Source organism: Otolemur garnettii, unplaced genomic scaffold (assembly GCF_000181295.1).
Source record: "Otolemur garnettii isolate 467f Iridium unplaced genomic scaffold, OtoGar3 scaffold00094, whole genome shotgun sequence".
NCBI classification, from domain to species: Eukaryota; Metazoa; Chordata; class Mammalia; order Primates; family Galagidae; genus Otolemur; species Otolemur garnettii.
In genome coordinates, this window is record NW_003852489.1 from 2,173,612 (window position 1) to 2,191,347 (window position 17,736).

Genomic DNA, 17,736 nt, shown 5'->3' on the forward strand with positions numbered 1-17,736 from the left:
GCTGGGATTACAGGCGTGAGGCACCCAGCCCTAGCTGGATGATCTTGCTAATTACTTAACCTCTCCCAGTCTTGTTTTCCTTATCTCTAAAATGACCTTAAGAATAGCACCTCTGGGCATGGTGACTCAAGCCTGCAATCCTAAACACTCTGGGAAGCCAAGGATTGCTTGAGCTTTAGAATTAGAAACCAGGCTAAGCAACAGCAAGACCCCATATCTACTACACATAGAAAAAAATAGCCAGGTGTGCCGACGTGTGCCTGTAGTCCCAGGTACTCAGGAGGCTGAGGTGGCAACAGAACAAGACCCTGTCTCCAAAAAAAAAAGAATACCACCTTCCTTCTCACTCGATTAAAAATAGAACTCGTAAATGAGCCAAACACAATTGGCAAAACACTTGAGTTCAAGTCCAGAAGTCCAGACTGGGCAACTTAGCAAGATCCATCTCTTAAAAAGAAAAGAAAAATAACAGTAAATGATAAAGATTTTTAAAAATTTACCATGTTCCTGGCCCATTTTAAATACATTTGCATGTCTTATCTCATTTAATCTTCAGAAAAACCCTAAGAGTCAGGCATTAGAGATGTGGAAACAGACTCAGGGAGATCACGTAAGTTACCTAAGACACCAAATAAGTAATGGAACCAAGTTACAAACCTGTGTCTGTGACCGCCACAACCCCTGGAGATAATGATAGCAATAACACCTAATGCTGACTGTATGCCACTTAATACTTACACCTGTTCATTCATTCAGGGGCACTATCAAGGGCCCTGTGGTAGGTGCTCTCATTGGCCACATTTTATAGACCAGGAAAATGAAGGCAGAGAGAGTTTAAGTAACATGCCCATATTTTTTGCAGAGCTGGGATAGAAATTCACTGCAGTCTGTTCCTCGTCACTCTAATAATGAATGAAGCCTATTTTCTTTTCTTGTTTTTTTTTTGAGACAGAGTCTCACTATGTCACCCTCGGTAGAGTTCCATGGCGTCACAGCTCACAGCAACCTCAAACCCTTGGACTTAAGCAATTCTCTTGCCTGAGCCTCCCAAGTAGCTGGGACTACAGGTGCCTGTCACAACACCCGGCTATTTTTCGCTGGAGTTGACATTGTTGTTTAGCTGGCCTGGAGCCAGGTTCAAATCCGCCACTCTTGGTGTATATGGCTGGCACCATAACCACTGTGCTACGGGTGCCGAGCCAAACCTATTTTCTTATTGTCATCCTTATTTCTGCTGAGGGATACCTGAGATCAGTTTAGTCCACATGTTGAGATCTGGTCTTTCCCAGCAGTGGCTGGGGAATAGGATAAGACTTGGAAGGGAGATATTACAGGCAAAGAAATTTCATGGCCTTGGTGTCCTGGGGAAGAACTCTTCCTGCTCGGAGAGAAAGTCCCTCAGCTAGGCCAGTAAATGGTCAGAGAAAGGAAGTTGACATGACCTCTTGCCCCTGAGCAGGATTCTGGGCACTAGCAAAAATGTCCTATACTTAGAGGAAGAGCCTCACTGGTTGTACAGCAGCCAGTTTCAAAGTTAGGAGTGATATCTCCCTTCCTCCAGAGGGCTGATCTAATTCCACTTTGAGAGAGATTCTACTTATCTGGTGTCTCTTTAGAAAAGAAAAGAGAAACCCCTTCTTGAGGCAGGGCTGAGCCTCTGGGGCAAGAGGACCCTGAAGCTATGGTGGGATGGGTTTCCTTGGAGCCAGAACTTCAGCCTCAGGCCTCACACTTGAGTCAGAGGAGAAGCACAGCTGGGGCAGTAGCACAGAAGGGCACGCCCAGCACTGCCACACAAGAAGGCTGAACAGAGATTTAAAGGAGCAAGATGATTTACACATTTATTTATGTACATATGGATTACTATGTTCCTTCAATAACTTAAAATTTATTATTATCATTATGTATTTTTGCCTAGATTGTTGCAGATTTGGCCACTTACTGGCTCCTGATGTTCTCCTGACATGTTCCCATCTTCCTGAGCACTTCCTTGCTTTCTTGGCCTTAGATATATCTTGACCAAAATGGTAAAAAATCAGGCCAGGTGCAGTGGGTGACACCTGTACACAAGGTGGATTGCTTGAGCTCAGGAGTTTGAGAACACCTTGAGCCAGAGGGACACCTTATCTCTACTAAAAATAGCTGGCATTGTGTTGAGCACCTGTAGTCCCAGCTGCTTGGGAAGCTGAGGCAAGAGGATCGAGTGAGCCCAGAAGTTTGAAGTTGCTGTGAGCTATGATGTCACAGCAATTCACCCAGGGGAAAAAATTAGATCATTATTGGATGCTAAATCTAGGGGGAGATGTTCATCTGGAGAAGGAGATTTGGAAAGTCTCTCTTTATTTATTTATTTATTGTAGAGACAAAGTCTCTTTTTATTGCCCTGGGTAGAGTGCCGTGGCATCACACAGGTCACAGCAACCTCCAACTCCTGGGCTTAGGCGATTCTCTTGCCTCAGCCTCCCGAGTAGCTGGGACTACAGGTGCCTGTCACAACACCCGGCTAGTGTTTTGTTGCAGTTTGGCGGGGGCCAGGTTTGAACCCGCCACCTTTGGTGTATGGGGCCGGTGCCCTACTCACTGAGCCACATGCCCTGGCGCCCCAAGGTCTCTATGTTTTTAAATTCTCATAGTCTAATATTTGGAAGGTCTTAAAGCATCTCTCCACAGACTGCTAATAATTCTATGGTAGAGAAACTGGGCAACACTTTGATCAAATTAACTTCATCTCTGAGGGACGGGGCACATTGTGTTTCTCTAGATGTGATGCACTCCACATGGGGACACATTGCCTATTAAGTATTCCAGCTGAGAATGTATAACCTAAATTTAATAATGATGAAACAACTAACAAACAGAAAATAAGGGATGCTTCTTTTTTAAGAAAAGGAAGATGTCTGTATTTTTCAAAGCTATGTCATGTTTCGTATTTAAGGTGGCTAAGGAGACATAACAACTAAATGTAATACCTGACCCTAACTTGTACGGGAGCAGAGAAAACGGTATAAATGACATAATTCGATAGATTAACAAAATTGGGATATGGTAGGTAGACTAAATAAAAAGTATTATGTAATTGTATAAAGCTAATAACTGTGCTGTGATGTAAGACTGTTTCCCTATTTTTAGGAAATACACACAAGTATTTAGGGGTCAAGGCTGCAATATATGGAACTCTGAAAGGGTTCAGAAAAAAATAAGATAGAGCCCACAAGTGATAAAAATAGGCGAATAGGTGAATCTGGGTAAAGGGTATATAGGTATTTCTTGTATTGCTTTCATTTTTGTAACTTTTTGTAAGTTTGAAATTATTTCCAAATAAATATTTATTAATGTTCCAGGCTCACTTCGCGTTTTTCTGCCTGAGCCCTGCAATCAGCTTTTCCTCCAGCGGGTTGGTTCCTAATGTGCAAGAGTATGTAACCACACTTAACAAGACGAATGCCAAGATAAAGCTCTCCTGGCATACGGAACAGAACAATCAAGGGCGAGGATATGTGGAATATAAGTGTAGATGGTAGAAAGGACCAGTGCTGGCCAAAGTGGGTGAAAGGCTAACCCAGAAAACGGCCTCGCAGGATAAACTGTGGCCTTTCTAGGGTATGCAAAACGCAGCCCCTCTCCCCTACACCACCTCCAGCTTCTCATAAGGTCGCCCCAGTCACTGTGACAGATATGGTTTGGATCTTGCATATAATAAACTGACAGATCCAGCCATCCCTGAGGGCCCAACGCTGTATTCTGGGGCACGTCACCTACAGCAACCATAGAACTGAATTTTATCTATTTACATAAAATGAGCACAGCTATTGCGCGGAGTGCGGAAAACCGCATCAGAGGCACAAGCTTCAGCCACGGAACTGCGATGCTCTCCGAGAATGAGCGCCTTGACCCACACAGACCAATCAGAACACAGGTCGAGGCATCCACCAATCCGGGCCCGGCGATGCTCTAGTCGGGGCGGGGCCGGCACGGCCGGGAGTTGTTTCTCTGCCGGGGCTTTCCACCAGCGGTCCGGGCTCCAACTCAGGCCACCCCATCAGGAGAGGGGCTGCGAGGAGCCCCAGCGGCCGGCGGGACACGGTGGAGGGCGTCAAAGTCTAGGCCAAGCAATTGGGGCACCACAGTCAGATGACTGATCCAGCCTTGGCAACACCCACGTTTGCCTTGCGCTCTGAGGGCTCCTCTCTGGGATCAGAGCGTCAGGCGGAGCTATAAGGGTTGATTGACGAGTGAGCAGTCTGGGATTCAGGCTTCCCTCTGCGGCGGGTGGGTGGTAGTGCTCCCTTTCTTCTTGAGGAGGCAAGAGGAGGTCAGGTCTGTGCCAGTCTTGCGCCTAAAGAAGCAACTCCCCGATCGTCAAGGAGGGTGAGATTGCAGAGCGAAGCAGTACGGGCGCCTTCTCTGAATACAGTGAACCCTGGGAATGAAGCAGGATGGAACAACCTCTCTGAGGCAGGATGACCCATCCCCAAGGAGGCACTTACCAGGTCTCCCAGTTTAGCGACCCTTTCCCTGAGTCTAACCTGAACCCTCCCTACCACGTCTCTGGCTAGCCTCCAATTAGCTGCTTTTCAGGACATGTAACTTCCATCTAGTTGCCTCATATCTCAGATGAAGCTCTGGTTTCTAGGCTGGATGCTAATCCTCAGAAAGTCAGAGTCTGAGGTGAGGTAGCAACGCGGGAAGGCATTCATCTCCTTCGCAGGTCTTTCAGAGGGTGCAGTAGGTGCCTTTGAGCGAACTGATGTTGCCATGACTGAGCCTGGAACTAGGATCAGATGGAGAAGGAGCACATCGAATTCGAGGCTCCATGTTCTCTATATCAGACTCTGTGCTAAGCACATTACATGAATGAGATCAAAACTTTACTCCTTTGGAGCTATCATCATCCTTATTTCACAGATGAAGAAACTGAGCCCAGACCGGTTATGTACCTTACCTAAGGTCACCCATCTCCAAGTGGCACACCTTGGATTTACACCCAGCCTGTCATACTCCACTCCTCTGCTCTTGATCACAACCCTGTATTATAGCCCCTCTCAACCATCCCTTATGCCAAATTTCCCTCTGCTCTGGGTCCTCTGGAGGCCCTCCTCACTTACCTGGGTGCTTGCTCCTATTTCTGGCCTTGGTGCTTGATTCCTTGTTTCATGCCTTCTGGACATTAGGACTTATCAATGCAGGGCGTAATAAGCAAAAATCAGAGGTTGCCATGACCCCTCTAATTTGGAACCAGGTATTCAGGGCTATGGTGAAACTTTTAGAACCTACAGTCCTATTTAGAAACTCTCTTCTTGGGGTGCTGGACTACTTCCACCTTTATTTTGTTATCTCCCAACTCCTTCTGTTATATCAAGGAGCAACAAACTAACTGGATGAGGTTTTAGAGGAAGAAACATTTAAACTGGACTTTGCAGGATGTCTAGGGGTTTACAGTGGAGAAAATATGTTAGAAGATTGGTTGTGGGGCGGGCATTGTAGGTCTATGGATCAGGGAAAGGCTCTGTCTTCTTTCTTCCTAAAGACCCCGTCCTGTTTCTTCTCCCTCACAGATTCCTGATAGCCACAGGGCTTCTGGTGTTGATGAAATGACAGAACTTCCCTTAGGTTGACAGGGCTACCCTGTAATCAGGGTCTACTTTCTTGGGACAGAGGTCTGGGATTCCAGGAAATGGTGGGACCCAACCCCTTCCTGTAAGAACCAACTCACAGGCCCCCACTGTAGGAGAATTCCCTCCTAAGCACTTGAATCTTGCCTTTTTCATCAGCTCCTGATTTTGTCCTTTATCTGGCTGAGAAAAGCGCGTCTTCTTTTCTGCTTAGTGACTAAAGCTGAAACAATCATAGCTGGCTTGGACTAGCAACCTTACTTCAATTCCTCTGAGTGATCATGTCCAACTCAGGGCAGACGTGTGGAAAGGAAGGTCAGGGTAGGAGTGAGGCCATAGATAGCACAAGGACATTGTCCCCCAAGATCTCTCCTTCCCCTTCCTTAGCTTCTTCCTAACCTCAAAGATTCCCTTCTCCCCACACATGCAAAACTGATTTCTCTCTGGCTCTTTTCCCACCACTAACTAAGGTAGGAATTTCTTGGCTCAAAGACCAAAGCCTTGAGGAGTCAGGCTCCTTCAAGCCAGATCTCTGAATCTGGCTGACTCTGCAGGGATTGTAGGGCTCTGGTGGCCCCCAGTTGCCCCTAAGATTGAGAAAGACCTAGCTTCCCATCCCAGTCTCTAAGCCTGGCTTTCCTCTCCATGGGCAGCATCTAGAATTGGCACATCTGCCCCAGCCTTGGACATGAGCACTATCTGCCAGACAGAGCTGCTGGACCAGTCACTGGAAGGGCATGTCCCTTCCATTTCCCTTGGTCTCTTCCAGCTGTCATGCCAAAGGAATAGCTCACTGGCAGAACAGAACGTTTCCCTCAAATGTCTATCTTGAGCCACTGACAGCCAAATGTTGGTGGACCTCACTTGGAGAAAATTCCATAAACAATGAAAATTTACAAAAACACCTGAGAATTCTCCCTGCATGGTTAGCAGTTACATACGTTACAAAGGGTTCACTCCAGTAAGAGCAGTGATTTTGAGTTCTTATTTTATTCTCTTCAAAGAGATACTTAGGGCTTGGAAGGGAGGTGGGAAATCAATTTAAGATAATTACAGATGAAGAAAAGTTCTGCAATTATGACCCAAGTCAGTGGTGATACAGAATCTGAAGTATAAAAATTCATTCCCTTAGCATGACAGGACAGTTTTTGTAAAGCAACGTGTACCTGATTCTCATGATCCAGGGCCAAGATCTAGGTCAAGTGCCTATCTTGGGAAAGGAAAGGCTAACTAGCCAACTCCCAATGGGTAGGTCTAGGGAGAGGGCTAGATCACAGAAACATCCAAAGTCAAGTCCTTGACCCACCATTCCTTTCTTAGGAACTAAACGGGCCTTAGATTGCCCATGAGTGGGAAGCCAAGAGAAGCTGGAGTCTGGACTAATGCACAAACTAAGTCAGTATACTGCACTGGATCATTACAGATTGACCAGCCAGCCCCCTATTTTTACATGGCAGGGGAGATTATCCAGTAATCTGCTGATGTCAGACCAGCTGTGGGGAAGATTTATAGGCCCAAATGGGAAGACAAATGGCATTCTTTCAGGCTATGAGACTCTCTAAGGAGGAAATGGAGAGGGTGCAGGACTGAGGGCCAGATTTATTAGGGCAGGGAGGGGAAAGTAATTACTATCCTCATGAACAGATTGGACTTGTCTAATGATCCTTGAGGACACTAAAGTGAAAATCTCCATTATCCCCTCTATATCCTGAACCAGGTCTCTCCAGAGAGGACCAAACTGCAAGGCCCCCTGAGAAAAGGAGAGACACCTGAACAGCCAGGATTGTAAAGATTAACTAGCAACTCAATAAAATAACACTTCCCTGTTCCCAAGACAAAAACAGCACAAGAAATATGTTTCCTCCAGCTGTGTTCACTGAGTCAATAAACAGATTAAATTACGGGATTATTATTACGGGAAGTTTGGAAAGTCACATTCTATACAAAGCAGATGTAGGTATCTAAAACTTTTTCTTTAAGTGTGAGGATCATCTTGATATGCTGTCTGGTGATACCATCACTTGGGTACTTATCCTATCTCCCTTAGCAGCCGCTTTTCTTAGTCACCTTTACATGACCTCTGAGTGCATAAAAGTGCCTGGCACATTAATTGTAGTCTTCAGTGGACATCTGATAAATCTAGTTGAACACAAATAATCAAGGGAACCAACTTAAAACACCTTTCAAGTACACAAGTGAGTCCTAGAGCATGAGAAGAAATGTTCTAAATCCATCTCTCTTTTGGGTGGGAGAGGGGCCCAAACCTGTGTTACTGTCCCAGGGTCTGGCTTCCTGGGCGGGGTGCGTCCCTCACGCCGTCAGTGTGGTGCTTTTCTACCCTCCCTTCTCCATGGTATTGAGATACCAATCAGCCCAACACTGGTCCCTCCCTCTCTCCAGCCCAATACTGAGAAGTGTATACCTGAAGCAGCAGTACTTCAAAACTTTTTCTATCATCATAGTGTACTGATGAAGCTTCTGAGTTATTAAGCAATCCATCATAACATTTGTGACCGGTTAACTTTAATTTGTCAAAATAAATCTGCAGTACTTTGCATGTTAGTAATACAGTGCTGGTATTGACAGATAAAATCATCATCATCATCTGCTTACATAGAAACCTTCATTTAGGAGCACACTGTAGGAGGGAAATGGATACACAATAAAAGGCAAATGCAGGCCAAGCAGCGAGCCCTAGAGCATAACAGGCTGGATGTCAGATTTGAGGATTATCTAATACAACTGTATAGCTGCCAATCTGATAAAGGGGAAGCTCTCAACCAGGTTACAATCAGAAGAGAAAAACATACTCTGCCTTTTCGTAGAGCGGTGGCTGCTGTGCCTTCAACACCTGGTTGAATCAGTTCATCAGCATCAGAACTCAATTCCAGTTCCAAGGCACGAGTGAATTTCACCGCACAACTACTTGGCCTCCCTTTCAGTGGCCTGCCCCCTCACCCCCATCCTGCCAACAACTCTCTCCCTCCCAAAAGAAGACACCACGTGGCTTTACTATTGCAGACAAGCTTCTTAAGTGAATAAAGAATGCATACAAAATAGCATTTTAACTGAAGTCATACAATGAAGTCTCACTCCTGTTTATTATACAATGAATTGATAAAACAATCATTTCTAGTATATATCTCTTTTTAAGAACTAATACTTTCAGGGTTCTGACAACCACGCTCTAGCCTGGGATAGGGCCCACACCTGTCCCACTGAGGACTGCTCTTTTAACAACTGTGGAGGAAGCCTGGGTTGTCTAAATCACGGAGGATAGTGACTGATGGCCCAGCAGAAAGATGACAGGTCCTAGCAGGCACAGCCAAAGCCCAATCTTGGGTTTGCATGCCAGGAAATGTGAGCTTCCTCCAAATGTGGCCTCTGTCCCTCAATCCAGGCCTCAGCAGGTCCATTATTGTGCCTTCCCTACACATGTCCCTCCAGTAGTCCACACATAATGCTCTACATATTAAAAACAAACCATTTTTGTACTGTGGATAAGAACAGTTGTAACAAAGTCATAGCTACATATTTTTCTCTACATTTTGTTTATTGAGACAAACTAATTAAAAGGCACAAACATAGGGCATGTTTACATGGACATTATAACAAACATATACATTAAAAGTGTAGGAATGTGTTGCCTTCCTGCTAAACAGAAAGTTCCTAAGCTTTTATATATACAAAAGTTGTACAATTTAATGTCCTAAAGTACAAAAGATCATTTATAAAATTATTTTACACTAAGTACTATTTATTTTATTTTTTACTATGTAGTTCAACCCCCTAGAACTGTTTTGTATAATGACACACAGATACCTGTCCCTGATGTAGGAAGTCTGCTTCAGACGCAAGGTATTTTGATGCTTGAACTGACACAGTGGGGTATAAATGGAAGTCATCCAGTTTGATAGTCAGTCCTGCAAACATTCTGTAAGATTAACACAACTCATTTCCATTTCTGTTAACTGCAAAGATTAAAAAATGAAAAAAATCCAAAAACATATTGCAACTTAAAAAAAATCACAGCGTCTTGGTTTTAGTTAACTTTTTTTTAAACACAATGCTTTAAAAACATTAATGTGTGGCATGATGGTGTAAAGAGTATCCGTTTCTCTACCTTTTGGTTTCTACTTTATGTACAGAGATAAAAACATCCTGCTAAGAAATAAAAAGCACATGTTTCAACGTGCACAATCATTGCTGGGTTTCCACAGGAGAGCAGACAGCTGTCTCCTTGAAAACACCACAAAGCTGATACAAGTGTTTTCTCAAAGAAAAAAAAAAGTGATGTCTATATTTACAAAGTTGAACAAATCTGCACAATACTTGATTAAGAAATGGAAGGAGAAATTAAAAAAAGAGAGATACACTCTGCTTGTTCTGAAGGGGCATACTACCTAGTTAGTGGTTAGAATAAAAACTGTATACAATTTAATATAAGACATAAACTCTAGTGAGCAACTAACACATCTGTCCCTGTTGTAACATCAACAGGCTCTGATTGGGAGAGAGAGGGGCATATCACATCCCAGTGCCTCCAGCGTCTTCCAATTTAAAGCAATATATTTGAAGTGTTCCAAAGTACTCCTTGGCTCCCAAACAGGAGTCCCATTAGCCTCCCTTTGTTAGGAGCCTACCTGTCCGCACAGCTGACAACTTCTTTGTCAGTTGCGGCCTTTTCTTACCAAAACACAATTTGTATATTTTGGCCTTTTTTTTTTTAAGTTTTTTTTTTTTTTAAAAAGTCAACTACAATGCTATATTCCATCAGGATTAATATGCTGAGCAATATTTACATCTCCAAATATCAGGTCACAATCCCTATTATATGTTGAAGTTAGAATGATAAATTATCATATGCTTTGCATATCAGAGCTGGTATCACCTTTCCCATAGGGAATGCTGCCTGAAATTAACATATTCCCAAAGGTAAAATGCATATTCTCTGAAATGCATTTTATTATGACAATGCATGTATTTATTCATAAAAACAATAAACACAGATAATTTTACACTAGCTCTCAATCCATGGATTTAGAATTTCATGTTAAAATCAGCCATCCACCTTGTATAGGGAGAAGTTTTGCTAGTGTTTAGAATAAAATGATTTTTTGGGATTAGAAACAGTAATGCTGTTTTTTTTTTAATGGGTTTTTGTTTCTTATGATTGGTTTTAATTCTGACATCTCATCTTGCCAACTACTATCCTGTTTAAGCAATGCTGTCAGCTAAAAGGAATTTCTGATTAAACTAAAGTGGTCCAGTGGTAAGTTACATACATACCCTACTTTGAATAATCCCAGCCAAATTGGAAAAAAATGCTACTACACTATTAACTAATGTAATAAAATCTTCCAATTTCATGGTTTACTTTTTGTTTTAATCAACTAAAAGTTAAGTTGCTGGTAAATATTTACTTTAGCCCATATTTTAATTTTATAATACTGTTTACCAAGGTGGTGATGTAGGCAAAGCTTGGGGCAAGAAAGGCATGCTCTCTACAGGCCTCATTGCTATATTGAGAGGGGCAGCTAATGTCATAGGTGTGGGCAAATTCATTGGAGATGTGATCGTGACAGGGTGTGCTATATTCACTGGGGCAGTGACTGGGGTGGGGAGGTTGACTGGGGTAGTGAGCGTTAAAGGAGAGGTCATGGATAATGGACTGGTTATAGTTACAGGATGCCCTATGTTCATTGGGCTGGTTATATTAACAGCACTTGAAACATTGACTGGACTTCTCATGCTCATTGCAGCTGCCACTGTGACTGGGTTTGACATAGTCCCAGACGACACAGAGGATGTTATATTGAATGGAGTAGTGAGAGTCACGGGTGTTGTAGCAGACGTGGAGGTTTGGCACAGGTTAGCAGCTTCTAAAACAGAAGACAAAAGGGCCTTTAGACTCTCAAAACAGTGAACAAAATTCAGTTTCTGAATCAACTTCTTTTCATTAAAAAAGATAAAACATTTAATAAACCAAGTTTAACCACAATTATCTACCAAGTTGTCAACAGGAAGGGAGTATCCTTTGGAGCTAAAGCCTGGGAACCAGGGATCCAAGTGTGCGATCCTATACCTCCTGCAAGGTAAAGCAACTTGTTTGGCCTTGCACTTTAGGTTTCAAGTCCAGATTCACTCACCTACCTCACAGTGATGCTGCGAAGATCAATTAACTTTTGCAAGGTACTCTTGGGGGTCAGAGATACCAAGTAGGGCTATGTGCTCTCACTACTATTTCATGTAGTTCCTCTCGGTTCTAAAGACTTTTCCTAGGAAAAGCCAACAACCAGCAGGCCAGGAGAAAGGGCTTGTTTACATAGAGCTGGGCCAATAGTTACACAATAACAGATAGTCAGAAAAATCTTCTCCTAAGGCGCACTGTAACTAGCACAGAGAAGTGTGCATACTCAGTGATAGGAAAGCTAAAACCCTCTTAGACATGAAGCCGCATTCTGTTAATGTTTTAAAAATGCACAGAGAATGATAAACAAGCTATTTTAGTATCACCTGTTTATTTCAGTCCTAGGAAAATCGTTCCAGTTAAATCTTGTTTCTGGTTGTTTCTTAACTACATTAGGAAAGAAAAAAATACTCCTCAATAAATTTATGTTCTTCTCACTCATATTTCTTCTTCTAATGTTGACATAGTCACCTACTTAATGTCTAGTATCATTTAACTGCACTTATTACACACACCAAAAAACATACTGACAATTAACCAGGCAAGGAGACTCTGCACTAAACTGGGGAACCCTGGTCCTTGTTATCTAGCCAAACCAGGGTACTTCCCTTCAAAGCAACACCCCCAATCCCCCCTCAACAAAATTCAGCACCACCTGCAAGTGTGCCAGAAGAGCAGTAAGGAGATGGATGGGTGGGCTGCCTGTGACTTGGCTGTGAAATGGAGAAATGCATTAGAAATTAAAGATGGAGGGCAGCGCCTGTGGCTCAAAGGAGTAGGGGACTGGCCTCATATGCCAGAGGTGGCATGTTCAAACCCAGCCCCGGCCAAAAACTGCAAAAAAAAAAAAAAAAAGAAAGAAAGAAAGAAATTAAAGATGGAAATCTGCACATGATCTACAAGTAGGTCAGATCACCTCAGGAGAACCCTTGAGTCAAGCAGCCTTTTCTTGATCAATACAGTGTAACTCTGGCCTTCACCATATCAAAGATTCCTCAACCTGGCTGATGATCAAAATCATTTATCTAGAGAACTTTTAAAAAGTGGATTTGAGTTGAACCAGGAACTGTGGTTCCTGCCTATAATCCCAGTACTTTGGAAGATGAGGTGGGGGGAATCACTTGAGGCCAGGAGTTCAAGACCAACCTGAGCAACATAGTGAGACACCATTTCTACAAAAACTAGAATAGTTAGCCAGGCATGGTGGCACACACCTGAGTCCCAGCTACTTGGGAAACTGAGATGGAAGGATTGCTTGAACCCAACCCAGGTGTTTGAGGCTGCCATGAGCCATGATGTTGCCACTGTACTCGACCCTGCGTGACAGGGTAAGACCTGTCTCAAGAAAAAAAAAAAGAAGGTTGGGTGCAGTGGCTCACACCAGTAATCCCAGCACTCTACTCTGGGAGCCCAAGACAGGTAAACTGCCTGAGCTCACAGGTTTGAGACTGAGCCAGAGAGAGACCTTGTCTCTAAAAAACAGCTGGGCATTGCAGTGGGCACCTGTAGTCCAGCAACTTGGGAGGCTGAGGCAAGATTGCTTGAGCCCAAGAATTTGAGCTTGCTATGAGCAATGATGTCATGGCACTCTCCCGAGGGTGACAAAGTGAGACTCCGCCTCAAAAACAAAAAACAAAAAACAGGATTCCTAGGATGGGTAATAGTGAAATTTAGATGGAATCTAGGAAATGTGTATTTTTAAAAAGCTCCCTACAAAAGAGAAAGAAAAAAAAATAAAATAAAAAATAAAAAGCTCCCTACATGGTGGATAGTAAGTTTTCAACCAGGTTTGGAAACTTATCTTACCTTATTTAGATAATTAATGTAAGTATTTAAAGAGACATTGCTGATTCAAGTTTAAGTCTTCAGGTCAGGAGTCTCCTCTGCTCCACAAAAGGTGACATATACTAACATCAATAGAGAGGTTTCTAACATTAGCAGTCATTTCCAGAGAGATTCAGAGGGAATACAATAGCATTTTGTTTCTTGGAGGACAGAAGATGAGCTAAACAATCAAGTCTTATTGTGCAAGCAAACTGAAATACAATACCAAATAGAAGAGTGCAGCAAGAGAAAGAGAATGAGAAAGAAAACCAACTCACTTTGGAGGTGCTGACAGCACTAAGGATATTCTCTCTTTACCTTCCCCAAAGGAGTTTTCTCTCTGGTGCTCTTGCCTTCACTTCCATTTTCTTTTAACCTAACAGTGTCCTTTTATTACAACTTAAGCACTTTTACTCCTCCTATAAGTAAAATATACTTCGTAATATACTTTCAACCTGCTACGCCAACTATCACAGCACTACATTTTTTGCTCCTCACTGCCAGCTGCCAGCTATCTCTCCACCCCACTCTTCCACCAACAAAACATTTTATTAAAATAATCACAAATCTTCATTTGGAACAAAAGAACAAGAAGCAACTGAGGAAGAGTAGAAAGTCTATCTGGACTGCTGTATTCTTTTCCTCCAATGCCAGCAGATATATGAAAAAGGATGCTATTCCTTTTACCTTTATCCAAGTATAGGATGTTTATAAAGGATGTGAAGAAGGGAACAGCTACACCACATGAAAGAAAAAAAGGGAAGAAACTACACAGCAAGGGAATTACATACAGAGGAGCCTATATGCAGAGGAATCCTAGGATTTAAAATAAAACAATAAAACATAGCAGGGGTGAGGGAGGAAAGGAGGAATTTATAAGTTTGTCCTGTGGAGGATGGTATATTGACAAAATGATTTATTTGAAGTGGCTGCAAATAGTCCAGAAGCCAAAGCTGTAACTAGTAAGTTAAAAAGTATGTTGAAAACTGACACGCCAACTGATTCTTTATAAGATACACATCAGAGAAAAGCAAACCATTCTTAATTTGTGTAACAATTACAGTAAAGACATGTTAGGCTTATAAGGCCAGATAGACTGAAAGAAAAAACATCAGCACTGTAACATCTGAAACATGTAATAAATAAAACAAGGCAGAAAGAACACTAAAAAGCAATAGCACAGTTGTAAGAACACGCACTTATGTACACACAAGGACGTTTCATCCACCTCTAAAAGTGGGAATATTTCAGAAAGAAAAAATAAAGAAGCCCACAATGCATGGAGGTTGACATCAAAATGGATGTAAAAATAGAACTCTAAGTATAACAAAGGACCAAATTTGTCCCCAAATTTGTAACGAAACGTAAATTTTAAAAAAAGAGATAAGAAAAAACCTGAGAATTTTTATTTCCTATAGCAATAAAAACTTACCCTATATGATTTGCTGCCAATAACTAAACTTTGTATTTCCCAGCATACATAGTATTTCCATGTTTCCATGAAGCTAGGCTCCCTAAATTGTGGCTTCTCTACTTTGATCATTTGGCAGACTAAATGAAAATACTTCTCTGGCCACACTTTGGAAGCCTCATCTTACCTTTCTTCCTTGCTTTGACAGCTTCTTCCCACAGTCTCAGTGTTTCCACTTGCTTCCCTGGCCAGCTTGTCACATGTTGTTGCTGCTGCTGCTGCTGCTGCTGCTGTTGCTGCTGCTGTTGTTGCTTCTGGTTGCTGGTCTCTTCATTCATGCATGCTATTCCAAAGATAAACCAGAAATGCTATATTTACTTTGAAAAAGGATGGCTATTTTTTCAAAATTGATTCCTTATACCTCCATGATCTTTACTATTGAACCTGGTAGCTCTTTAATAAGTATATCTTCTTTGTTGCTTGTGTCTATATTGATTAAAATAAACAAATTGATTAAAAAACCTAGAGAAGTATGGAAAAACAATTTAAAAATGAAAAGAATTCTCTGCTATATTTAAAAGCAAGTGTCTTAGGCCAGGCATGGTAGCTTATGCTTGTGATCCCAGCAGCCAGGAGGCTGAGGCAGGTAGATTGCCTAAACTCACAGGTTTAAGACCAGCCTGAGCCAGAGTGAGACCTCGTCTCTCAAAATAGCTAGGTGTTGTGGCAAGCGCCTATAGTCCCAGCTACTTGGGAGGCTGAGGCAAGAGAATTGCTTGAACCCAAGAGTCTGAGGTTGCTGTGAGCTACACCATAGCACCCTACCAGGGGCAACAAAGTAATACTGTCTCAAAAAAAAGCAAGTGTCTTTAAAAATGAAAGATGGGTAATATTAGTATGGATTAATCAATATTCATCAAAATATCAATTTTTTTTAATTTGACAAAGATGAACATTAAAAATAAAATTTTATAAAATAGAAGTATAACCCAATGAACTTAGAAAGATGCAAAAATGAATGAGAGTAAATCATATTAATTCTTTCCCATTCCTTTGTGGCCATCCATTTTTTTGAGCATTTTATGTTTTTGCTGCATAAAGTATGTATGTAATAGAATACAGGATTAGGAAAATGACTTCCTCTATTGGTTAAAGCAATCTTTTTTTTTTTGAGACAAGACTCTCACTATGTTGCACTTGGTAGAATGCCATGGCATCACAGCTCACAGCAACCTCCAACCTCTTAAGCAATTCTGTTGCCTCAGCCTCCCAAGTAGCTAGGACTACAGGTGCTCGCCACAATACCTGGCTATTTTTTTGTTGTTGTTGCAGTTGTCACTGTTTTTAACTGGCCAGCCTCAGTGAATGTGGCTGGCACTATAACCACTACACTATGGGTGCCAAGACTGGTTAAAGTAATCTTACAAGAAAAGGCCTGGGTAAGCCTGGGTAAAGCAAGCATTGAATTTTATCTATAAGACTCAAGAGGCTTAGCGCCTGTGGCTCAAACGGCTAAGTCACCAGCCACATACACCTGAGCTGGCGGATTCAAATCCAGCCCGGGCCCACCAGACAACAATGACAGCTGCAACCAAAAAATAGCCGGATGTTGTGGCGGGCGCCTGTAGTCCCAGCTACTTGGGAGACGGAGGAAGAGACTCGCTTAAGCCCAGGAGTTGGAGGTTGCTGTGAGCTGTGATGCCATGGTACTATACCCAGGGCAACAGCTTGAGGTTCTGTCTCAAAAAAAAAAAAAAAAACTCAAGAATATTCCATCTTTAACTCCGAATTTATGGTAAACAAAGCATTTGCACTTCAAGTGGATATGATATCCCATTTCTCTATAAATTTGTGTTTGAAAAGCAAAGTTATTAACATTGCATACATCTTTAAGATTATTAGTAGTATATGTTATTAGTACAATATGGTGTTAGGAGACATTGATACTTGAGAATCTTCGTAACTTTAAATAAAAACAATTAAAATTGCCTAGTATGGCTCAGCACTTGTGGCTCAAGTGGCTCAGGCACCAGCCACATACACCTAAGGTGGCAGGTTCAAATCCAGCCCAGGCCCGCCAAACAATGATGGCTACAACCAAAAAATAGCCGGGCATTGTGGCGGGTGCCTGTAGTTCCAGCTACTTGGGAGACTGAGGCAGGAGACTCGCTTGAGCCCAGGAGTTGGAGGTTGCTGTGAGCTGTGATGCCATGGGACTCTACCCAGGGGGCAGCTTGAGGCTCTGTCTCAAAAAAAAAAAAAAAATTGCCTAGTATGATACACTTTCTGGCTGGGGTGTGGTAGCTCATGCCTATAATTCTAGCATTCTGGGAGGCCAGGTGGAAGATTTGCTGGAGGTAAGGAGTTCAAGGCCAGCCTGAGCAAGAGTGAGACCCTATATCTTCCAAAAAAAATAGAAAGATTAACTGAGCATCATGATGCATGCCTGTGGTCCCAGTTACTTGGGAGACTGAGGCAGTAGGATCATTTGAGACCAGGAGTTTAAGGTTGCAAAAACTAGGCAGATGCCACTATATTTTAGACCTTTAGCTGGGGGCAACAGAATGAGACTCTGTTTCAAAAAAAAAAAAAAAAGTTAACGTCAAAAAGGTGAGCATTGGGGGGAGAAAGTGTAGAAAGTGGGGAGAGTGGTGGGCTGGCAGCCCCAGCCACTGCCTGCACTGTCCCATGGAGCCACT

At 42.5% G+C, this 17,736-nt stretch overlaps 1 protein-coding gene across 4 annotated transcripts in view; it reads right to left on the reverse strand.

Moving 5' to 3' along the window:
- Positions 1-8,113: 8,113 nt before the first annotated feature.
- Positions 8,114-17,736, reverse strand: part of VEZF1 (vascular endothelial zinc finger 1) — a 17,896-nt gene continuing 8,273 nt past the window's right edge. For all 4 annotated transcript variants that reach the window (XM_023516622.1, XM_003795566.1, XM_012808775.2 and 1 more), the window contains 2 exons: positions 15,225-15,380; positions 8,114-11,494 (listed from right to left, as the gene is read on the reverse strand). In XM_023516622.1, coding sequence (XP_023372390.1) covers positions 11,067-11,494; positions 15,225-15,380 — 584 coding nt within the window. In that variant the 3' untranslated portion in view covers positions 8,114-11,066. The remainder of the gene's footprint in view (positions 11,495-15,224; positions 15,381-17,736) is intronic.